At 49.6% G+C, this 19,384-nt stretch overlaps 1 protein-coding gene across 2 annotated transcripts in view; it reads right to left on the bottom strand.

The window, feature by feature from the left end:
- Window positions 1–19,384, bottom strand: part of PLXNA2 (plexin A2) — a 213,164-nt gene that overhangs the window by 168,887 nt on the left and 24,893 nt on the right. Inside the window, exons 2-3 of one of the 2 annotated variants that reach the window (XM_059939005.1) lie at window positions 17,902–19,169; window positions 12,168–12,350 (exon numbers count right to left, since the gene is read on the bottom strand). In XM_059939005.1, the coding sequence (XP_059794988.1) occupies window positions 12,168–12,350; window positions 17,902–19,089 (1,371 nt within the window). In that variant the 5' untranslated portion in view covers window positions 19,090–19,169. Of the gene's footprint in view, window positions 1–12,167; window positions 12,351–17,901; window positions 19,170–19,384 lie in introns of those variants that run through there. The other variant, XM_059939016.1, reaches the window with a different exon arrangement.

The following is a 19,384-nucleotide window of genomic DNA, read 5'->3' as shown; positions in this document are numbered from 1 at the left end:
GTGGGGTGAGGAGGCCCAGCTCAGCCTTTTACTGTGTGCGAGAAAAAGACCGAAGGTGTTTGGAATTCATGTTGCAGTTCACCATTTGTTTGGAAGAGTTAATTTTCCATGTGCTGTCCCCGAGAAGAGGTGGGAAATAAAGCGGCAGTCTTCCGAACGCCGTGGGTACCGAGAGCTAGAGACTTTCGTCCTCTGCATCTGGGTGTATGTGAGAGGAGAAAGAGGAAGGGAAGTGAGGAATCTCATTGGGTGTGGAAGGCCCATGATAAGCAATTGAGATACTTCTTTAACCTCATTATAATCCTTATGAAGTAGATATTATTATTCCTGTTTTAAAGATGAGAGCCCTCAAATCTGAGTTTCCAAGAGGTTACATAACTTAGCTAAGATCACAAACTTAATACATAGTAGGGTTAGGACTTGAACTCAAACCACTGTCTTCTCACAATGACTTAAAAATACAAAAGGAAAAAAAATCAATAAATGATGATTTGGAGGAAAAATTATTTTCAGTCTGACAGTCAAAAGAGCAGGGACAAGTGCATCTCTTATGCCAAGTGGTGCATATTATTCCCAGTGATAAGGGGGGGGGGGTGTCACCACGTGTGCTATTGTTAGAAAAGGACTAGAGGACCCTTGTGTGCACGATGACGTGTGATTACTCAGAGGGTGAGTGGGGCATTGAGTCTCCAGCGCTGACCTGGGTGCCTGATGATAATAAATGCCTGGGCTCCCCAGTAAATAAATACGCTGCAGATTTGCCTGGGAAAGCACCTCCTCATGAGAGAGAGCTCATCCTCTCCCACCAGGTGTAGCAGTGGGCTCTTTTATGTGTGAGGTTAACCGGCGCTCTCTGGATGGAAACCCTTGGAATCAGTTGTGAGTGGGGGTCTTGCCCAATCATCTACCTAAAAATGAGGCCAGTTGGGCCTATCAGTAGGGGTTTGGCTCAGCCCCTTCCAACCAAGCTTGGGGCATACCAAGACGTTCCTCTTCCCTCAGTTGGCTCATAGCCACCTGAAAGTCTGAGAAAGAAATCACCAGAGTACCTAGTCTTTTAGCCTACGGTTAAGGTTAGACTTAAAGAAGACCTTCCTGACTCTGAGCTGTCTGACCCTGGACCATAAGCAACCAAATTGGCTCTGGAATATCCTTTCCTAAAGATTTCAAAGAGAGGGAGAGATACCTAATTGCTGCCCACAGCTCTGGGCAAGGGGCAACCTTCCCTCCAGCCTCACCTTTGCTTGCTGATATTTTAGTAAAGGCCCAATACAAATATAGAATGTATAATTTTCACATCATTCTTGGCAAATCCCAGGTGCGCCCCATTAGCAGAGTTCCAAGGATGCCATTTTCTATCAAGAAAAAGATACGCCGCATCGTAGGGCCCTTAGCTAAGGGCCCTATTAATAGCGATCCTAATTATATGGCTGCAAATTTAATTCATAGCAATGATTAGTGTCAGAATCAAAGGCATCAGCATCAATATTGATGGAATTGCATAAGCTCCATAAACAGAGAACAAGCATTCGGGCCCATCCCCCCAGCAGTGGTTTGCTGTTAACTATTACATTAAATGTCTCTTCCAATTTTACCAGATCAGAATGAGTCCATTTCTCAGTGTCCTCCTCCCCCACCCGAAACCTTTGCCCGGCCAGCTCTGAATGGGTATGACTGGCACACAAAAGATCCCAGACAGTGTCTTTGAAGGAAAGCCCGGGGCCTCCAAGGGATGCACGGGTGATGGGCCCAGGCCCCACGCTTTACACGGCAGCTCTTGGCCTTGTCAGTAACACTCCTTTGTCTCCCCTTCAGAAAGCTCACAGCAAACAATGATGCCTGGATAAAGGGGAGTCAGCTGGGGACTGTGTGTGGCACAAAGGCTGCCACCCCATCCATTGTGGCCTGGGCTGAGATGGGTGGGAAGGGGAGGAGGAGGCCTGAGGGGAGTGACACAAGGCAGCGTGTGCCGAGGTGACAGCTGCCACGTCCCGGTTTTCCAGGGGATTTTGACTGGAAAGAGTGCAAAGTTAGGCCTACCACTCTTCTCTCCTGCATCTTTTTGCAGCTCTCTGTAGGGCAGGTGGTGGGTTACAGAGGGACCAACAGAATCTTAGAGAAGGAAGATAGAGTGCTCAAAGTTAGTGGTTCACAAAGCCCAGGACTGGAGTCAAAGAGATCTAGATTTCAATCCCAGCTGTCCAATTAGTAGCAATGTGACTCGGCAAGTTACCTAACTTTGTTGAGCCTCAGTTTGCTCATATGGAAAATGGACGTAATATTAATCCTTACCTTACAAGAGTATTGTGAGGCTTAACTAAAAAAATACGTAGCTCAGGGCTTAGCACATAGTGAGTGTCTAAGTTATAATAGGCCCACTCCCTGCAAAATAAATAAATAAATAAATAAAGCAGCATGCCTAGAAAAAGGACTCATATGTAAAACTTGAGGTTCCCAAGTCAGTGTTCTTCTGACTTGTCAGAACTTCTTAGCCCCAAGGCAAGCATTTTGTGGGTAAGCAGGCCTCCTTGCTGGCCAGGCTCTAGAAAGATCCTCAAGTCACATACAGTGAGGGCTCAGGGATGCTGGGCACCCCAGACCAAGGGTGCATGGCCAGGCCTGGGATAGGAAGCTCAGCTAGACTTTTGCCCTGGAGAGAACGATCCCCAGACCAATTTTAGGTTCTGCTTAGGGAATGCTTGCATGCTAGGGAAAGGCAGAGGTCAGCCTGAGGTTTTGTGCAGAGGGAACGTTCTTCCATATGACACAGAGAGAAGGGCCCCAAAAGTAAAGTCTAAAAACCTGGATTTTATCTTGCTTCTGTTGCTAAGGACCTGGGTGATTTTGTGCAGATCACTTAACCTTTCTAGGCCTCAGCTGTCTTATCCACAAAATAGAACAATAAACATCTCACCTGCTCAAAGTCTGTTGGCTGGACTAGTTTTCTGAGGGCCTTTCCAGTTATTAAAATCAGGGGAACATTCCTGACCTTGTGTGATGGAGTCTATCTTCCCCCTGGGGGGTGGGGCTGACCCCTTTGTAGGGTCCAGACTCCATGGCCTCTCCTCCTTCCTTGGCTGCACTCTCATCCACCCCTGAACACAGAAGTGTGAGAATTCCTGATTTGCTACTAAAGGCTGCTGATACTATTGCCCCTTCCAGGTTAGGTGGGGACGCCCAGCTGGTGTCAGTAGCCTTTGAAATCCAATGAGGTTTTGGAGAGTGATGGCTGATTGGGACAATCCCAGAGGCACCAGCTCCTAAACTTGTGCCCTATCTTGAAGCCTAGAAACCTTTCTGGAGGCTGAGGCCAGGAGAGGGACAGAATCCCAGGAAGAAACTTAAAGGACAGAACCTCAGGGTGACCTTCAGCACCTTGCATCTCCATATATCTCCTGCTTCTCTGGACAGAAGGACACATGATAACAGGAAGGAAAGAGAAGTTCAAGTAGCTGCAAGCTTTTAGCTTCATCATTGTTGGACTATACAGGTGACTGAGGTGTGTGCTGCACCATCTCCACCTGAAATATTTGTAGGTCTGATTCCAATCTTCCCTTGATTTACCCTGTGATCCTAAGCAATCCATAATAATCCATAATCTCTGTGAATTTCAGTATCACCATCTGCCACGGAGCAGAGAAATATCTCAATCCTTCCTGTTTATCCTAAAATGCTATGGGATTAGTGAGCTAATGGAAACCAAGGGAATCTGGGTCCTTAGAAAAGGATGGTAATGGTATAGGAGTGGTAGCAATAACACTAGTAGAGTCACACTTACAGTAATAATGGTAATAGCAGCAATGGCTGCCATTTATTAAGCATCTGCTACACACTGGGCTCTATATTAGGTACTTCATATCCCCCAAGTCTGACATGCATAGCAATCTTGCAAGGTAGCGTCAGTGGACCAGTTGATGACACTAAGGTCTGCCCAAGATCACACAGTTCACTGAAGGTGGAGTTGTGTAGCCCTAGGATATCATGGTTGGCTTGGGAACATGCAAAGGGCAGAGAATGGCCCCATTTTAGTTAATTCTGCAAAGCCGTAAGAGCCAAACCACCACTTCCCCCAGCCCGGCCCTGAGGAGGGGTCAGTACCTATTGTTTGGTGATATGGGACTCGGAAAGCTCTCACTGGTGACTAATGCAGCTGGATGCCGGTGTCCAGCAGGATTAGATTAGTTCGGCGCAGCTGGTCTAGTCTTCTAAGTATTTTTTTTCCCATGACACAGGGCTGGGGGCAAGGGGCAGGATTCTCTTCCTCCATCTGACCTTGCAAACATGTCACTAAAAAAGAGGCTGATCTGACAGCTCCACTCCCCCAGGGAGCCAGAGAAGAAGTGGGCTTCGGGGGAAGCCTCAAAGATGCTGGTAATAATAATGGAAAGCACTTTTGTTGCCAAGCACCATAGTAAGAACTTTTCATACATGATTTCACTTAGTCCTTCCAACAACTATGCAAAGTGTTTATTACTACCCACTCCACAGAAGAAAAACATTGAGGCTCACAAGTTAAGTAACAATAATAGTGATATTTAAATGCATATAAGCTCAGCACTCCACTTTACATAAATTATTTCATTATGCTCTATTTTTTTCATTAGCACTTATTATCTTCTAAATATACTGTATGTTGTGCGTTCTCATTATTTTCTCCCCACATTAAGGTATAATCTTCACTAGGGCAGGCGATGTTGACAGTTTTGTTTACTACTGTATACCGAGCAAATGGCGCATAGTAGGTATTCAATACATTTTTGTTCAAGAATGAATGATTTCATTTAATCCTCATTACAATCTCATGCGGCAGGTATTATAACTGTCTTCATTTTACACATGAGGAAACTGAAGCTCAGAGGTCACACAGCGAATAGACTGGTGTCAGGACTGCATCCTGTAAGGTCATATGCTCTTTGTTATGCAAATAGGTTCCCACCTGAAGACAAGAGGACAGCACCAGCTGGTCTTTGGAGGTCCTGTCCAACCTCGAGATATATGTCCATGCTCTGTATCCACAAGCAGGCAAGACTCAATGACCTAAAAGGATGTGCATCTATGTGGTCTGTATTTTCCTAAAGATGACCGCTCTGTAAACATTAGCACCTTGGCCTCTTAAACATTCTACAGAGCCTATCTGGGTCACCTGGATTCTGTGAGCTTGAATCATTACGCTCGTGCTTCACCTGCCCTGAGACAAAGCCCTGAGCTCCAAAGGGCTCCCTCTTGGAGTGCAAAGCACCATGCTGAGCACACAGCCTGACTCCTCACACAGGGATTATCCAAGATTGAAGCACACAGGAGCCGCACAAAAGGTGCAAAACATAAATGCATCTTTAGTTTCTCCCTTTCAGAATGACTCTGGGAGACCAGGGGCTCTTCCCTGGGGTCAGCTGGGGCTCTGGATAGAAATCCACACCCTCTCTCTCCACCTGTCATGGTCAAGCAGGGGGATGTGGTGGTCAGGGGAGGGGGTTTGGAAGGATTCTGTAAATATGCCCCCTTCCCTGTGCCAACCAAATGCTGCCTTTCCCAGCTTCCAGAAGACCAGTTCTTGGGACCCAAGAGGCCTATAAAACAACAAAACAAACAGCGAGTTTGGCGGCAGGAGCCTGGGCAGGGAGCCAAAGTCATTACTAGGGATGTGGTGGTGAGTTCTGAGCCACCAGCCCACCTCCTCTGCACAGGCCCTGGGGCAGGGGGAGAGGGCATCTGCGGCCCACTACCCCAGCCCCCGGAGCTGCTGAGATGAGTCAGGGACTCAGAGCATTAGCTCAGCGGCCACAGGTCCCAAGAAAGCCGCTAGGTCTCCTAGAATGAGACCCGCAGCCCTGGCTGTTTACTCAATCCAGGGTTCACAATGAGAGACGAGTGAATCATTTCCACTCCGAGGAATGAGTGGCTATTGTTTGGCGGTGTTGGCACGGCGAGAAAGGTATGTTTCTCAGCTTTGCATCCAACTTGGCTTTCCGTCCGCCAAGACAACTCCACCCCACAAGGGAGCCAAGTAGCAGGTTAGGAACTTCCGTGCATGTTTTGGGAGGAAGTATAAATGCCAATGTCAATTTTGCCAATGGATTGGCCATGTAACCTTGGGCAAGATATTTAATTTAACATCCCGGTGGCTCAGTTTTCCACATCTGTAAAATGGAGTGGAGATGCAGGGAACCATCGCCATACTTAGCTGAAGTATTTGTGGAGGATGGAAAGGACCGTGGAAAGATATCTCATAAATAATCAGTGTTATCAAGTAACTGAGCAATAACCCCAGGGCCTGGGAGAGTTAATCCTTTGGTGCTCCCAATGGATTCTTTCCAGTGCCTAAGCTGCTACTGCAAGAAGCTCACAGTTTTCCTGGCCTGGCTCAGTAAATCGTTTGTGAGCTTACAAAGAGAAGAATAAGAATGGGAAGGGACATCGGGCAGCATTTCCTGTGAGCTGCGCACTGGAGACCTTGGGTTGGTATGTCCCATAGGGAAAGGCAGAAAGGATTTTCCTCAAGAATTTCACAGGCATTTTGGTGGCTGCCTTAGCTAATGGGAAAGAAGGTGTTGGCAAAAGAGGCCCCGGTGCTCCCCAGACCTTGAAAAGGCTAAGTCTCTGTGGATTTGCAAAAATGTCCAGGAGTCCGATAAACAGAGGGCTGGTGGGGGTGGCAGGGGAGGGGTGGCCTGGGCTTCTGTACCTGCCTCTCTGCTGAAGGCAAAACTGCCTCTGATGCAGGTGAGGCAGATAGCTGGCCACGCTCTCCTGGGATCTGCGGGCAACAGTGTAAACGCGGCTCCCTTCTCCCAGCTTGGTCGGCATTGGTGAGAGCAGCACCCCACCCTCTTCCAAACACTGTTAACCAGAAAACAGGCTCTTTTCCTGTCACAGCAGTTCTCTTGTTTCCTAGACTCCTCATCCCACGGCCACCCTCCAACCCTCCCCCTCCCCCGCAGACCTATCCACCACATCCTAACTTCCTTCCTTTGCAAACCAGCCACGTCAACAGGAGTCACTCTTGGTGTCTGGTTCTCTTCCAATGCGTGCACGTAGGTCTCTGGCCTGGAGGAGGTACATTTGAGATAAATTTCATGAGCAACTGATGTGTGAGAGACACTGAATCTGGCTGTGGGCATGGGTGACATATATGGAAAAGAGGGCCCCTGTCCTCCAGGACCTGTGGATCTCAAGAGAAGTGGACACGTTATTCAGCAGCTGCTCCCGCACCAGATGCTACTGGAGCAAAGCGGCAGGGGGTCTGAGGAGGGCGCTACTCACAGTGCTGGAAGGGGCAAGGTGAGGGACATGTCACCAGGCCTTGAGCAGCGGGAGAGGCTTCCGGTGGCAGGGCTGCGGGAGAGAACAGAGAGCCAGCACCTCCTGCTGCTGTGAGGCCCTGGGGTCGAGGGGCCAGAGGAGGCCTGAAGAAATGGGAAGCCAGGGCTGAGGCGCTGCAGATGGAGGGAAGGAGCCAATGCGACTCTGTCCCAAACCCTAGAGAGTCCTGCTTCCTGGCCCCAGGGTCTTCTGCCCTCTCAGCTCGGCCCCTTCCCACGCCCCATGACCTGCCTCCTGGACCTCTCCCTTCAACCTGGGAAGTCGTGTTAAATGAGTCTGTAGTCCCTGTCGCCACTACTCTTCCTTGTGTGCTTTGGTATTAGCTCCGGGCATCTCCTACGTGGACTCCTGCCGCCTGCCCTTGGCCAGGAGGGATGTCGGCACAGTCATCCGTGCCCAGCCCCAGAAGGCCCTGCTTTCCCTCCCCTGCCTCTTGCCCCAGGCCTGCCTGCCCTCATCCTCTGGGTCCTGCCTTGCCCCGTCTGGGCCAAGCACCTCCCCGCTGACCCTCAGGGGCTTTCTGCTACACACCCAGGGCCAGCGTGAACCCAGCCATGACTTCAAAGCCCACCCCAGGGTGCCTTGGCCTCCCCCGCTCTGCTCCCCTTCTCTGCCCTCCCTTATCTCCCACCCCTACTGAGGGAGTCAGAGAAATAGGGGCGGCATAAGTGGGAAGGTCATGTGCTTGGTGCAGGTGCCTCTCCACAGCTTCCCTGATCGGTGACCACCCAGTCTCTGCTTCAGTATTTCCACTGACTGGGAGCTCATTCCCTCTTGAGTCAACTCTTTCCATTATGGGACAGTTTGGCTGCAAGAAGCTTCTTCCTCCTATTAAGCGGAAAACTATTTTACAGGAACTCCTATCTGTTGGCCTTCTTCTGCCCTCTGGGGCCACACTGAATAAGTTTAATTCATCTTGCACAGCTTAGTGGAGAAGCATGATTGTGAAACCAGACGATCAAGGTTCAGACCCTGGCTCTGCCATTTACTTGCCATGTGGCTCTTGGACGCATTTCTTTACCTTTTCTGGCCTCTATTTCCTCATCAGTAAAATGGAGGTGATAATAGCACCTACCCCATCGAGTTGTATAAAGATTAGTTAGTAGATATAAAGTTCTTAGAATATCACCTGACACATAATAAGTGCTCAGTAAATCACAGGCTGTGAAGATTCATCTCCTCCTTTCCTCTTCTTCCCTTGGGTTAACATCCTTTTAAAAGTATTCTCCATACAGCATGGCTCCCGCATCCTTGCAGCCCTTGTTGACCTGGCTCTTTGGTTGGCTTAAGCCCTCTTACAATGTTATCTCCCGTGGGAAGTGGAGCCTCCACTTCTCATGACCTTCTGTTAGTGTGGTGAAGACTAATTAACTTTGCTATCAGTGGATCACACAGTTGGCTCACAAGGTCAGCGAAAATCCCAAGATCCTTTTCACTTGATCCTCTAGGGCTTGAGCCTCACAGTACTCTACGCCTTGGCTTCCACTTCGCCAAGTCCTCCAAGCCCCTCCGCGCCCTCTAGACCTTCCTGGCACGTGCTTTGCATCTTCTCAATGTGGCACCCAAGGTCTAGAGGGCCCTTCTCTCCCATCCCCAACTCATCACTTTGTCTCATTCAGTCTCAGAGCAAATCCTAGTAAGCTTCCTCCTCCATGAAGCCCTCCAGGTTAATCACACTGTGGCAGCTGATTTCTCTGGAATTGTTCCATCCCTGTGGTGAATCCTGGCCTGTCTTCTTATCACCTCTGATGCACTGGTCCTTAGTCTAGGCAAGTGTTACACCTCTTGGTTCTAAGGTCTCGTCCTTATTCTGCCTGTTCCCTCTGCATGTTTGTGGCTCAGAAGGCGGTGACCTCGTCTGCACTGTTCTCTGCCTGGCGAGCAGAGGGCAGGTATGAGCAAGTATGTGACACAGCACAGAACAACACCTCGTGGTCCTGCCACTTCTAGGGAGTCTCTGCTTCCTCTAATCGTCCCCACTCGGGGACATCCTGTCCTATGGGCTGCCATGGATGGAGGCTGCACAGTCTGACAGACGCCTGGTTAGGTAGGGAAGAAGTGAGTGGTCCTGACGCACCCTGCTTCCCTCCCCTCTCCAAACTCTTGGCTAGTTGTTTTTTTGGTTTTTTTTTTCCCCTTCCTGTGTTGAAAGAGCTATGCGGCCTGGACCATGGCAGGGTTTCCTGGGGACATTCCATAAATTCCTCATGGGCCGTTTCTCTGGGTAAATGGGAGGCCAGTGGGAGCCCGGCTTTAGTATCAGGTGCCTCAAAGGCGTGTGGGTGGAAAGGAAGGGTGAGTCGTCCAGAGGAGAAGGAGGGGTATTATGAGCTCATAGAAACAACTAAAGAATATCGAAGTGAAGAGTGAGAAGGAGAAGACAACTGCAGGTTGGAACCAGCTGTGGGCAGCCATGCCCCCAGCCTTGCCCTTGAACCCTCTGACTTGCCTCCCTAGCAACTTGTCTGCTGGGGTTCCAACAGGGCTAAGAGAACCTGGCTACCTTGAGTGTGTGGCTTGAAAAGATGCCCCAAGCAACCCACTGTGTTGTGTGCACAAGACGCAGAGAGACATGGGAAGATCAGCCCAGGGCCCTTTGAGCCTGGCTGGGTGGTTCTTCCTTTATTCAGTCCTCGTCCATCCATTTGGCAAACATTAATTCCCTAACTCAGATCCAGGGCTGAAGAGAATGGAGGCCCTAGCCCCTGGCTGAACCCCGCAGCAAGCCTGAACCTGAAGACTGTTCTCAGCCTCCACCCCCGGGGTTCCGTGGCTGCTTCTTTAAGTAAAACAGGTGTCAACTTGGATGTCAGGACAAGAGGCAACTTGTCCTCATCTCTAAGCTTGGACGAGTCACTTTTCTTCTCTGGGCCTCAATTTTCCTGCCAAATAACACTAGTATTGGGCTAGATGGTCTCTAAGGTTCCTTAGAGAATGGTTTTATTTTTCAAGACAGTTTTGAGGCCCATCCCAGGTGGGAACACTTGGTGAAAGGATGAGGCAGAAAGAAGGAAATAAATATGAACAAGGCATGATCCCTGCCTTTAACAGAACTTTCAAGAGAATAAAGGAGACAGAATCACAGGAATGATCCAGAACAGTGACTGAAGGTGCAGGAAGGACAGGAGAAAATGCTGAGCACCAGTTTAGTTGTGGCTCCTGCTGGCCCTACAGAACCTTTGTGCAATTGAGAAACAGGTGGTATTTATGGGCAGATGAGTCAGCTTGAGGAGCTCCTCTCGGGGTATGTTTATACCCTAGGGCATATGGCTTGACAAGGAGAGTTCAGGTTGGATTTCAAATCCGATAGGCCCCTTGGCCCAAAGTCCCTGGGCAAGTCACAATCTACCCAGCTGTATAGATAACCCTGCAGGAAAGAAGCCAGCCTCAGGGGTCCAAGTTGAACCCTGTCTTGATAGAATATACCACTTTTTAAAAATTGAAGTAGAGTCGATTTACAATGTTGTATCAGTTTCAGGTGTACAGCAAAGTGATTCAGTTTTAAATATATATATATATCCTATTTCAGACTCTTTTCTAGAGTACACCACTTTTAAATCTTAGTGGAATCTCAGAAGGCCAACTCCTTCCCTCTCCACTTCTGGGAAAGCAAACGCCGGGACCACACTCATCCTCACTCTCCCGTACCTGAAACCAAGCCAGGGCCCACAGTCCCAGGCCAAGTGGAGGGCACAGGACAGGTACAGGTAGGCACCTCTCCACAGAGTGAGGAAAGGGTTAAAGGGCTTTGGTATTATAAGAAAGAAGGCGTCTCCACATCAACCCAGACCAGTTTTTCTCACCTCCTTTGGCAGCAACTCAGAACAAGCAGAACACGGAAATTCTTCCTCAGGCTCCCTCCCTGCCACCCTCCTTCTACATTTCCAAACAACATCTCTCCTGAGGCTCTAACTGGATTAGGAGGAAAGAGCCACAGGGCTGATGTCAACATCAAAGGGTGAGATGTGGTGAGGTCTGGCCTGTGCCTTGATCCACAGGTGCCAGGACTGGGGAAAGGTGGCAGGAGGGTGAGCTTGGGAAAAAGGGATTAGCAGGGACTGGAAAGAACGTGGCTGCTGTAATCCCATGTAATAAACCAGACTGTGCTCCGTCTCTACACCTTAAGTGCTAGACAAGCAGGTACAAGCTGCCGGCTTCAGCCCGCCGCGCAGGAGGCTTCCCGTGCTTCCAGCCCCAGACGGCCCGTGCCCTCCCATGGGCAGAGGTGCTCAGAGCAGGCACAGGATAAGATGCCTACTTCCTCCTGTCAGCTCAGGTCTTGGGGGTGAGGGAGGAGGGGCAGGGAAGAGACTGCGATTGCAGGAAGAGGAAAGACAGGAGAACGGCCCCTTATCCAGGCACCATATACCATCCCAGAGAGGCACCACCATCGGCTGAGAAGTGAGACCCATAATGTGCTTCAAGCAGCTGCTCTGGACTCAACAAAGACTTTTGATCAGTACAATCACCTCTATAGACTATGGGGAGGGATTTGTGATGTGGGTGATTCATAATATAGATAATGAAAAAATCAGTTCTACTTGATTTGGAGATAGTGTTTGGTTTTTTTGTCTCCTTTAGACAGATGCACCTTCCTAATTCCTTGGAGTTTGGTCAATATTGAAATATGTTTACATTACCAAGACACTCACTGACCAATGGGTAGAGGAAGCAGCTAGAAGATAAGCCACAAATTAACCCCTACCAACTCTCCCCACTCTAACTGTTCCTGCCCCAAGAAAACTGAGTTGCCTCTAATTAAATCTCCATCAACAGTAACCTTCCAGAAGAGGCTCTCAGCCGGGGAGCTGAACAGCATCGGGGCGTCCAGGCTCATGGACTCTTACCTTTTTCAGCTTGCCGCTCTTTGTGCCCACAAACACCACGCTGTAGCCATTGTAAACGTAGGACGCCACCGAGGTCATGCGGTCCCGGCTGGTGGTGTACAGGGTCAGGCCCTCTACTGGAATTGAGCCTCCAAGCGGCTGGTTGATGTCCAGTCCACAGAAGTTGTCATCGATGGGCACCGGCTGGAGAGAAGGGGAGGGACCTGGGGTGAGTAGCAGCGGAGGCAGGGCCGAGTTGATCCACACCAGCCCACCCACCGTGGCCACCAGCCCCAGGACACCAGGCCTCAGAGAAGTTCAGGCATGGAGTTCAGGGGCCTAACACATACTGCACACACAAATATCTCACGGCTGACCCATGAACCCCACACTGACTCCTGTGAAACCAGACAGAGGAACCAGCAGCTTTCTTCTCCCTTACCTGCTATCACCCACTCACTTTTCTGCCAAGACAACCAGGGACAGTTTGCAAAGCTGATTGCTCAAACTCATTTCCTGGTCATTTACATGTCCCTGTGGACCATGCCATTTGTGGTGGTCTTTCTATTTAGACAGTGGAGATTCAGTCTAGAGGCAACATCACAGGATTCCTACCAGCCTGGTGGCGTTCCTTATTTGTTTCCTGGACTGCAAAGGCCTGCCTTTGGGCATAAGGCATTTTCAGTCATTCCATTATTCACCACATCCCATACTGGGGATAGATTAAAAAGGGTTATCTTAATATTGAACAGTGCCTTATACTTTGGAAAAGTTACTTCATCTACATGAATCTCAGTTTCTTCAGGTGTCATACTACCTGCCCACCTTTGTGAGAGAATCACTGGGGAGAAAAGGAAATAACACATGCAAAGAGATCGTTAAGTTGCACAATTTTCATCATTGTCCGTTAGAGGTCTTCAATGACGTTCGGGTAGATTCTGGGGGAGATGTCCTTCTTGTTAGCAGCCTTTTGCAGGGAGTGGGGGTATGCTTGTATAAAGAATATCTGTCATTGAATAAAAATTAAAAAAAAAAATTAAAGTCTCTTCTCTGTCAGAAGAGACTAGGGCACCTTGAAAGGACATCACCTTGAGCAAGTGGAAAAATAGCTGGACAGAAAGAATTCCAGTCTCTGCTCTTCTTCTATGTGGCTATGTGATCAGTAACAGCCTCTTTGGGGCTGTTAAACTGATGATTTCTAAGATCTCATTCAGTTAAAAAAAAAAAGACTGCATGCTTCCTGAGGACAGGGGCTGCGAGGGGGCTGCATTCTCTGCACACTGTCTAGCCTGGGGCTGGGCTATGACGGATCCTCCGAAACATCCCAGCTGATTGCACAACAGGGAATCCTGTGGGCAAAGGTTGCAGACTCTGGGCCAGAAAGAGCCCTGAGCCCTGTGGCAGCTGTTCCTCCTGGGTCTGGAAAGGCATCCTCGAGGAGGAAGGAAGTGACGGTCGTGGGAAGCACAGAAAGCATCATGGAGAGACCTGTTCCCATCACCCTTCTCCTCTCATCCACACCAGGAAAGAGCAGGCTGATGTGTCGTTCCCTGACAGCTTCATTTCCTTGGAAGAACTGATTTATAAGCTAAATGTGATTTTTTGGGTAAACCAGGGACTTTTCTTCCATTCCCTGTTCAAATCCAAAGAGAACAGAGGCTCATGTCTTGTGATTCCTTGGTGTTTTGTAGAGAGCTACTGCTCCTACAACTGAGTGGTGGTGCTACCCTTGTGTGTGTGTGTGTGTGTGTGTGTGTGTGTGTTTATTCTTTAGGAAAGAAAACTAACTTTTGGGTTAAGGATGACCTTGAACTCTGGATTATATGGCGCTCCACACGGCAGAAGGGATAAGCTTCCCAGGAAGGGAGTGAAGCAATGGCATACTAGAGCCAGCTTATGAGGAATGCCTGTACATCTATCTCTGCTTTCAGTGACATCACACTGGTGCCTTGAAATTATCCATGGTGGGAGTATTTACACCACGGAAATTGGCAAATGTTTTTAATCAAGATCCTCCCATCCCAATCCCTTCCCTACTACTACCATTGCTTGCATATAGCCATCCATTTAAGATTCACCAGCACATCCCCGGAGCAAATGATGGAAATTTCAGGCTCCCTAGAAAGGTAGGTCAGAGGAATCAGCTACCACTTTCTACATTTTCTACTTCTCTTTCTCATCCCTATACCAGAGGCACAAGTGTCCTGAAAAGAATCAAGAAATCTAGATTGTAGTCCTGTCTCTACCACTAGCCAGCTCTGTTATCTTGATATACCACATACCCTCTTTGAGTCTGAATGCTCTCATCTGTAAAGGGAAAGGATTAGACCAGGTAATCGTCAAGCTGCCTTTCAGCTCTGAAAGTTCTTCAGTTTCTTTCCCACTGTCTCCAGGGACCGGTAAGGTTGCAGAGCCTGGGCTCAGGCATAAACCAAGCCAGCTTCTGAGAAATGATGACAGAAGTCAAAAATTTGCCAGTGATTTTGAATTTCTCTACATCCCTCCTGACTCTAGAATCGCCAGACTGTGACGGAAATGGTTTGTTCTGAGCCTAAGCCCCTGGGATTGGCTGGCATTTCCTTCTCTCGTCTCTAAATCGTCAGCTATTCCCAAACACCTGCTGCCCCTGTACTCTTGCTCCGAAAGGAAGAGCCTGGTGTATGGCTTTCCTTAGAGGCAACACGGCTAAATGCAACGAGTTTGGACTCAGAGGTCATATGGGCTAAACTGAATTCAAATCCCTGCTGTGTCATTTATGGTTGTATGGGTGTAACCAATTTACTTAGTTTTTGTGAGTCTTTGTTTTTCCATCTGTCAAATGGGGGATGATAATCCTTGCTTTATAGGGTCATATTGAGGATAACCCTTAAACTGAGATAGTGAGATAACCCTTAAACTGCCCAGCACAGCCTTTAGGACATAGCTGTGATTCAATGAGTGATGGTCCCCTTCCTCATTTCTTTTCTTGTAACAGAGCTCAAATCCTTTATCTGAGAGTTCCATGTTAGTCCAGAGATCACGTTAAAATTAAGCTCTGGGACGTCAGCTACTCTCACTCCTACTTAACCCCCTCTGAGGCCACCAAAACGTCTCTGGGTCCCCAGGTCTGGGACTCCTTAGATTATAAGGATTTTAAGGGGCCCCTCCTGTTGCAGCCCCACCTCCACCTCCACTCTCAAGGCCGCAGCAGAAGAGTGATGATTGAGGGAGGGGTGGTGAGTGAGGGGCTGTTCCCCCTGGGGTCCTGATCCCACCCGCTGTCACCTCTCTCCCAGTGACTTTGCTGCTCTTTGGTTACTAGCCCGGGCTTGTCTCTCTGCAAGCCAATGGAGCCCCACAAGGGTGTCGGCTCTTCCTCTTCCCTCTGGCTCAGAAGCAGGCAGGAATCAGCAGTTTCCTTCTGACAAGGCCCCCTCTGGGCAGTGGGAACCAGGCTGGACTCTGCAAGGAGTTAACCCTTGCATTTCCTCTCCACTTCTCTTGATTGGTTGGGGCCGTAGGTTATAGAATTTCAGGACTGTAAAGAACTTTGGAGAATATCTAGCTCGACCTCCTCATTTTATAAAGGTAAAATAACAGCAAATAACTGGTTCTTTAATAATTAATATTAATAATTATAGCTGTCATTTATTACATGTTTATTATGGGCCAGGTATTGTGCTCATACATACTTGTTCCATTTGATCCTCATAATAACCATAAAAAGAGACTACTGGTCTTCCCTGGTGGTGCAGTGGTTGAGAATCTGCCTGCCAATACAGGGGACACGGGTTCGAGCCCTGGTCTGGGAAGATCCCACATGCCGCGGAACAACTGGGCCCGTGAGCCACAATTACTGAGCCTGCACGTCTGGAGCCTATGCTCCGCAACAAGAGAGGCCGCGATAGTGAGGGGCCCGCACACCGCGATGAAGAGTGGCCCCCGCTTGCCACAACTAGAGAAAGCCCTCACACAGAAACGAAGACCCAACACAGCCATAAAAAAATAAATAAATAAATAAATAAAAATTTAAAAAAACAAAAAACAAAAAACAGATTCTTAGGCCCCACTGCCATTTAAAAAAAAAAAAAAAGAGACTACTATTATTTCTATTTTAAAAATGAAAAAAATACAGCTCAGATCAGGTACATAACTTGCCTAAGGTCACACAGTTTTAAGTGGTAGGACTGATTTTTAAATACAAATCTGTTGGCATTCCAAGCCTATGGCCTTAACTACTATCCTATTGTACCAAGCGACTGACGACTGACGGTAGGAACAGAAGCATACGCTAGGCATGATTTGTTTTTTGCTTTAAGAAGAGGTTTTCGGTCCCAGTAGCAGACACCCTCCATTTAGGGTGCTCAGAAGGCAGCCGTATGGGTCACTTGGTCTCAGATTGTTTCCCAGGCTGCCGGCCCAGTGTCCACAGCACTCTGCACAGAAATCTATCTTAGCACTTGTCACATGCATAACAGTTAACTAATAATGCTCAACCTAACACGCCAGGCATGGTGTTAATCTTGCCACATAGTATCTGATCATCCCATGCGGTAGGCATTATGATTCCCATTTCACAGATGATAATGGAGAGATATTAAGTTACTCCTGAAGCCAGGAAATAGCACAGATAGAATCTGAACCCTGAATCCCAAAGTCTTTGGCACTATATTACACTGCCAGCTATTTTCTCTTTCACTTTTTCTCCCATTAGATTATGAGATATCTGAAAGTTGTGATCATGTCTTTTTATGTTTGCATCCCCAGCTGGGCTCTTGGGAGATCTTCAATACCTTCTTGTTAAGTGGATGGCTGGAGGGAGGGATGAATGGATGGATAGAGGGATGGGTAGATGGATGGATGGACGAATGGGTGGATCATGGTAACCACCTGGATGGCAGCATCTTGACCCTCTGACAGGACAGTGCTTGCCACTCACTGACTTTCTTGTCTCTGCCATCCTCAGGTCTGGACCCCAAGCTCCCTTTCTTCTCCTTTTTCCCCTCTGCCCAATTATTTTCCCCCAGTTTTCAAATTATCAGTCAAGCTCAACTCCCTTCTCTCTCCTCCAGCTTACATATCTACCTGCCTACTTTACCCGTTCACTTGGCTGTCCAGTGGCCTACAGGGCCCTGTATGTACAGGATCTGGCCTGTGTTGTCTCTGACGGGCTCATCTCCAAACACTCTTTCAGCCACATGCTCTGGTCCGGCTGCACTGGCCTCCTCGCTCTTCTTCACACACTCCAGGCATGCCCTGCATTCTCGGCAAGAGCTACTCCCTCCCTCTCTCTGGAATGCTTTCCCAGACACCTGCATAGCTTACTTTCCTCATTCTTTGCTCAAATGCTGCTTTCTCAATGAACCGATCCTCGTGGGTACTGCCTCTCCCCATTTCTGTGCTTTATTTTTCCCTATAGCAATCGTCACCATTTGAGAGACTACATACTTTAGGTATGAATTTGTCTTGCCTCACTAATGAAAGCTCCATGAGGGCAAGTAGCTGTGTTGTATGGTTCACCTCTGAAGCCCGCGGTGCTTACAACAGTGGCTGGTGGTGTAGAGGCCCTTGATGATACACTGGGAATGACTCCGCGGATCAACAAACACGCCTCAAGTATCTGGTATCATCAGACTCTGTATTATGGGGACCACCTGGTAACGTGAGCCTGAGCTCCTCTCTCATTTCAGGCCGCGGTGGTCTGCGGGCAGGGTGTGCAAAGGGGTGTGCAATGCCAGATGCCGCCTCAGGGGTAGAGCGGGTGGGCCCTTCTTACCGCCTTGGTGCACTGCACGTCCTTCCCCAGCAGCCAGTTGAGCTCCAGGTTGCCCTCGCCCTGGTAGCAGGACTGCAAGCGCTCTTTGATCTGCAAGTTGATGGCCCGGATGGGGAAGGCACAGAGGGCGGAGTCATCCGGCGGGTGGTGATACTGCTTCTGCCCTTTGGAGAAGATGGCGAAGAGCACGTCATCCTGGCTGCTGATGTTGAAGGCCTGGGCCAGCGAGTCCCCGGGCTTGGCGAGGTAAGCAGCCTGCAGGAGGCGATATTCGACCCCGGCCCGCGTGCAGCCGAAGGGCAGGGACACGTAGGAGTGGAACTTGGGGTCGTCCTTGCAGAGCCTCACGATGCGCGAGGTGTAGAAGAGGTCTCCGGCCGAGTTGATGGCCACGCCCTCGGGGGTCTCAGGCTGGACGGTGAGGAAGTAGACGAAGCCCCCGCTGGCAAAGCCGTAGATGTAGAAGATGTCAAAGTGGGCGACCAGGGCCAGGGTGTCGGAAGGGATCTTGATGAGTGAGGAGACGAAGTCGCTGTGGAGCTCGTAGTCGAGCATGGCGGAGGACTCGGGGTCGCGGGGCAGCTTGCGGCTGGACAGCGTGGGAAAGTAGTCCTGCTTGCCGTCCACGGCAGTGCCGATGAAGAGCTTGCCGTCCTCGCCCTCGGAGCGCACGATCACCCCGTACATCGTCCCCGTCTTGTTGACGCTGGACAGGTAGTGCTCCTTCTTGTGGGACGGCTCCACCAGGATGAAGAGGTCGTCCAGCCGCAGCAGCTTGCAGACCCCTTGGTAGAGGCTGCCGCAGGCCAGCAGCCGGTTCTCGGAGTAGTCGATGATGAGCAGCTTGTTGACGTTGTTGGTGACCGTGAGCACCTCGCTGCAGGGCTGAACGATGAGCGGCGGGTAGCAGGACTTGTTGTCCTCCTCCGGCCCCGTCTTGTGAGCCACCTGGACGGTCAGGTTGCCCGTCAGCTTGTACACGCGGTTGATGGCCCCCACGTACACTGCCCCCGTCCCGCGGTGCACCGTCAAATGGTTGAAGGTCCAGTCCCGGTTCTCGGAGTGGAAGGTGCTGAACTGGGGCATGCCGGCCGCCGGGGGTGCCAGCAGCACGCAGATGGCGGAGAGCAGGACCACAGGCCAGCCGTCCACCTCTGCAGCCCGTGGCCAGGGCCTCCTCTGTTCCATTCTGAGCCGGGCGGGGACCAGGAGACAGAGCCTCTGAGCGCTCGCGTACTCCGCCTTCCTGGCTCGGCCCTTACATGGTTCTGGAAAACACAAGGCAGAGGGATCAGATGGAAAATAAATCCCTGGAGGAGTGAACAGGATTGCTTGACCCAGGTCCCAGTGCCGACTAGCTCTGTGAGCCTCTTTCTTCTGTATTTCAGTTTTTCTATTTTTAACATACTTTCTCCCTCTTCGGGATGTTCAGGGAATCCTATTATCTATTTTGGTCTCCAGCCTTTACGCTGTAAAATGCATT

Source organism: Balaenoptera ricei, chromosome 1 (assembly GCF_028023285.1).
Source record: "Balaenoptera ricei isolate mBalRic1 chromosome 1, mBalRic1.hap2, whole genome shotgun sequence".
Taxonomy (NCBI): Eukaryota; Metazoa; Chordata; class Mammalia; order Artiodactyla; family Balaenopteridae; genus Balaenoptera; species Balaenoptera ricei.
The sequence above is the reverse complement of the archived record's forward strand: the minus strand, read 5'-3'. Positions and strand labels throughout refer to the sequence as shown.